At 44.6% G+C, this 5,158-nt stretch overlaps 1 protein-coding gene across 1 annotated transcript; it reads left to right on the top strand.

Annotated features, from left to right (window-relative positions):
• Positions 1-3,725: 3,725 nt before the first annotated feature.
• On the top strand, positions 3,726-4,847 carry LOC112143558 (G-protein coupled receptor 151). Its single transcript, XM_024267620.1, has one exon. It carries the CDS (start codon positions 3,726-3,728, stop codon positions 4,845-4,847), a length of 1,122 nt encoding a protein of 373 aa, XP_024123388.1.
• Positions 4,848-5,158: the final 311 nt, after the last annotated feature.

Raw genomic sequence — 5,158 nt, 5'->3', positions numbered from 1 at the left:
AACGTTGACTGTACATGAGAACTGGACCAAGGGAGTGTGACATCACTCATAGAAAATGGTTTACTTCTGGCTCCAATGAAATGAAGTTGATTCCGTCTGCATTTTTTATGTGATGTAGACACCAGGGGAATCTGGGGGCCGTGACAGCCATCATCGTCTGCTCTGTATGGGCACCCAGGTTCCCACTTTCCTTTGGAGTTAAATACAAAATAAAATCATTGAAGAAATTAAAGTTAGCTGAAATACAAAAGAGGTTTATACCAACATAACTTCTGCTGTAACAACACAACATTGATTACTGTAAAACTGAATATGGTACGATAAAATCAGAGGTTTTATGTTTTGGCTGCATTGGTGGAAGAGGAAATCACAGCATCCGCCTCAGAGAGTGGGGGGGGGGGTGCAGATGAGCCCGTCTGTCAGACTCAGCTGCCCCTCCAACAAATTGACAATAATTTGTTTTGTTGTAGTTCCTGTTTTGGTCATTGAGTCAGACTCATGATCACTCGACCTCCTTAAGGTGGACTGAATACGTCTACCTTAATGCCATCAGCTGCTATGTTGAGGTTTAGCTTAAAAAAATCATCAAAACAATAACAGGTCTGAATAGAACTTGAATTTAATTATTTTTTGTTAATTTTCTCAAGAACTTCTTCACCTCAGAATCCAGAAGAGGGAAAAAAATAGATTAAGTTGCATACATTTAAATAAATGTTTCTTGATGAATAATCTGGACTGAATGGAAGTGGGATTTGATAAATGTGCTTCAATTGCTTTCAAGAAATGATCAAATTCCAATGATTATGTTTATATTTAATGGATTCAGTGAGTCGTGTGTTGTAAGTATTGGTGCAAATATGTTATGATTAGGAGCAATTATGTTGTCAGTAAAATATTGTCTGTTTTTTATTTTTTATTTTTTTATCTATTAATGATTCAATATGTTTAGATTTCATATATACATGTATTATTATGTTATTTATTTCTTTGTTTTTGTTATTCGGTCCCATCAGCCCTTGTGCATTGTAAACATGCGATTGGGTAGTTTCTCCCCATTGGATACATGATATCATGATATCTAATGGACATTTACAATCAAAGTGTATTTGACAGCCAGCAGACATCTATTAGACATCTCAAAGCGTTTATTTTGTTACTCTATCAAATGTCAACCATAGAGGTCGCCCACACATGTTCCTGTAGTCATCTGATCTGTGGATAATACTGGACGTCTTAAAGAGTACTTTTTTAAATTAAATCTAAAATATAAAAGCCAAGTCAAACATGTTTCTATCATTGGGATTTTTGCTGTCCTCCTTTCTATCATTTTATTATCAAATATAAACACTTCAACACTCTAAAAGCCATTCAGGTCAATGTTACGGCTGTGGCCGTACTTGGTTTTGTTTCTATTTGGTTGTGTGGAATTTTTGTCAGAGTGGGACTTCTTTGTGTTTTGTGGATCTTTGCGTGTCTGTCTGTCTTGTGATTTCTTTCAGGTGTGGTGCTGGAGGTGTGGCTCCCCATTGGTTAAACCTGAAGGAGGGGAGCCTTTAAAACCACCATTTGGACCTCCAGACCAGGAGAAGGGAGCTGGGCCGCAACCTGTTGCCACTGCAGCTCAGTGATCTTCTCCACCTGTTTAATTTGTGCACACTTTGTAGTAGAGTAACACAATAGAGATGTCCTGTAGACATCTACAGTAGATGTTCATTAGATATCTAATAGACATCTTGTGCCAATAGGGGAGGGGTCTGCAACTGGCAGCTCCATGGCCACATCCATGTGGCTCTCTGATTAGTTTTTAATTAAAAAAAAGTAACTTTAAAGTAAAAGAAAGAAAACTAACTCAAATTGTATGCAAACTTTGTGGTACAGAGTGTCTTTTATTTTGAAAACAAGTCATGTCAACCTCTGTCAAAAGTTACAAACTATCTCATATTTAGCAAAAATAAAAGAAAAAAAAGGATATTTTCTCTTTGGTTATGTTTCATTTCTTCAAAAAAAGATAACAGTTAATTTATATTTATTATAATAGTGACAAATTCATCTCTTATTTTTCTAGAGCACATGTGTCAAAGTCAAGGCCCGGGGGCCGGATCCGTGATTCTATCCGGCCCTCCAGATCATTTTAGATTTTTGTTGTTAACGGCTGATGTTATCTTAAGCTGGTAACATATTGAAACACATTCTCATTCCAGAGTCATCACATATTGACACATGGATCAAGACCAGCTCAGTGGCCTTGTGGTAGAGTGTCTGCCCTGAGACTGGAAAGTCGTGAGTTCAAATCCTGCCTGGGACAAACCAAAGACTATAAATGGGACCCAGTCCCTCTTTGCCTGGCACTCAGCATTGAAGGGTTTAAATGTGCAGCTGTGTCAGCAGCTCACCACTCCCACAGGGGGTAGATCAAATGCAGAGAACAAATTTCACACATCTAGGTGTGTGACACTGCTGGGACTTTAACGCCACAAAATGTACATTTTGGGGTTGGTTTACCCAAGTTGTCTTTTTTTTTACGTCCAATAAAATCAAGGCTCTCCAACCTCCAGGCCGCAAAGCGGTACCGGTCTGGCACTGGGACCGCACCAGTATCCTAACCCTAACCTTAACCCGGTACCAGACACTTATCAGTACTGATTCTGGACACGGTACCAGATGCAGACCATGCTAGGGTAGGTACCAGGTTGGGGTACCGCTCCAACCCATCTCCTGAGGTTTGGTCCCATTAAACAGTTATATTTGAAAAGTTTAGTTTTAGAGTATTCAATAAATGTTTCTCCTGTTCATCCTGTGACCTAACCCGTGTTTTGGATTTTGGCCCCTTAACTAGAGAGTTAATTGAGACTTTTATTTTTTAAAAGGGATACATTTTTAAAAACACTTATTTAGACTTTTTATATGAACTATTGTGAAAATCTCTTAAAGAAATTGGGAAAATGTCAAGTTTCATAAACTAAGTTCAAAACGCCTGACATAAAAAACTCTGATGACCCAGCATTCTAGTAGTATTTAAATGCATCACTCACGGACGAATCTCTGAGTCGTGAATAGTCTCACCATCCGTGCGTAACTGAGGTTATGTGTATGCGTAACAAGTGATTCGTGCGTAATTTTTCAAGCTGTTGTTATTTTAATTTGTGCATGTGTAGATTGCATTCTGTATTTTTTTCTTATGCACAAAACATCTTATATGAGTTACAAATTGAGGATTACGCACGCACAAATCCTAAATTACGCACCCACAATTCGGAATGAGTCTATTTTCTCTCCATAATAAATCAATCAATCAATAAACTTTGATCAAAAAGACTTAAGATGAATAAGTGGGTTACAGATTTATTTATTTTTTCCTTCTTTTCAAACATGTTTTTAGGTTTTGTATTATGAACTTTCCCTCTGGACTGCTCAGATTCTGTTCCTTCTCTCTGTGATGGGATGTGTGCTCTGCGTGTGCGCGTGTCAGCTAACTGTGTGTGCGTGCGTGAATGCTGCACGTCTACAGGCAGAAGTCAGTTTGACAGTGACACGGCTGACACCAGCCGCGCGCGCTCTGAGCTCGCCGCGCTCACATTTGGCGCGCGGATGAAGTGACGTGAGTCGTTGACGAAGCTCCTCAGACAGCCAGAACCTGAAGCCTGAGCAGAAGCGCTTCAGCACCGCGGCGCGCTGGACAGCTCCTTCCACAGAGACTTATCTTGGCTGAAACTTGAAGGGGGGTGATGGACCGACCTGCAAATGTTTCCTTCTTCGACTTCGTGGGGGGGATCCAGCTCCTCCAGGGGGAGGACACTCGGACTGTCATGCCCGTCATCCTGATCGCCATCTGCGTCTCGGGAGCGGTGGGGAACTTGCTCGTCCTGCTGATTTTCGTGCGTGATTTCCGGAGCGGGAAGGGCTCGGAGGTGAAGGCGCTGCTCGCCTCTTTGGCCTCCACGGACTTGGTGATCCTGCTGCTGTGCGTGCCCGTGCGCGCCATCACCTACTACAAGCAGTCGTGGATTCTGGGGAGTTTTGTGTGCCGCACCACGGACTGGTTCCAGCACTCGTGCGTTGTTGGAAAAACTTTGATCGTGGCCGTGACCACCAGAGCTAAGCACACGGTGGTCCCGCGCACGGCCACGGGGTCCTTTTACAACCCCACGTGGATCCACGGAGCGCTGGCGTTCATCGGTGGGGTGTCCATGATGTTTCCGACCCCCCAGCTGCTGTTCGCCGCCTTGTTGCCGCACGGAAACGGCGCAATCTGCGTCTCAGAGATGCCGGTGTGCGCCTCCGACTTCATGAGCTTGTTCTACAAGTTCTACCCCACGGCCGCCTTCCTTCTCCCGGTCACCTTCACGCTCGCCTACTACATCAAGACGCTGTACACCGCCGTGAACCACGCGCCCGGCGCGCACCACCAGAGCAAAGTCATCCTGGTCCTGCTGTGTCTGAGCGGCTCCATGGGGCTGATGCTGCTGCCGGAGTGGGGGACGTTCACCTGGATCCGCCTGGGGTACAACAACCCCCCCGTGGGGCTGATGATGTTTGCGCAGGCGCTCCTGTACGCCTGCAGCGCGCTGTCGCCGGTCATCCTGATGACCATGTACGACGACGTGCGTCAGGGGCTGGTCACCCTCTGGTTCAGCGCCACCTGCAGGAGCAGGAAGCCCCCCAGCAAATGCCCCCAGACGGAGGGGAACGGGTCAGAGGTCACGGCCAACGCCGTGGCCAACGCGCTGTCGCAGCAGAAGGACAAGACCTTCCCGGACGTGGAGCACTTCTGGACGGGGCGCAGGAACACGCACGTGGACGACGAGCACGACCCGGTTCCGTGGGAGAAGGAGGAGAAGATGCTGTGATCGAGCGAGATGAGACATCCGCTCGTTTTGTGACTGAAGAGGCCCGCGTGCCGTCACGTGCTTAGATTAAAGCAGGGTTCCCCAAACTGCGGCCCGCGAGCCGGATCCGGCCCTCCTTTACATTTGGCCCAGCCCTACAAACACTATCAGTATCAGATATATATATATATATATGAGAGCCAATAGATTAAAAAATTAACTAATTAATCACAAACCTGTGGAAATTAATTTCGATTAATCACAGTTCGTTTTGTTTTATTACAGTATTTGCTGAGTTAATAAAAATCGTTGAATCTACTTGAGTCATTTAA

Source organism: Oryzias melastigma, linkage group LG22 (assembly GCF_002922805.2).
Source record: "Oryzias melastigma strain HK-1 linkage group LG22, ASM292280v2, whole genome shotgun sequence".
In the NCBI taxonomy this organism is placed as follows: Eukaryota; Metazoa; Chordata; class Actinopteri; order Beloniformes; family Adrianichthyidae; genus Oryzias; species Oryzias melastigma.
Note: the sequence above shows the minus strand (reverse complement) of the source record. Positions and strands in the feature narration are given on the sequence as shown.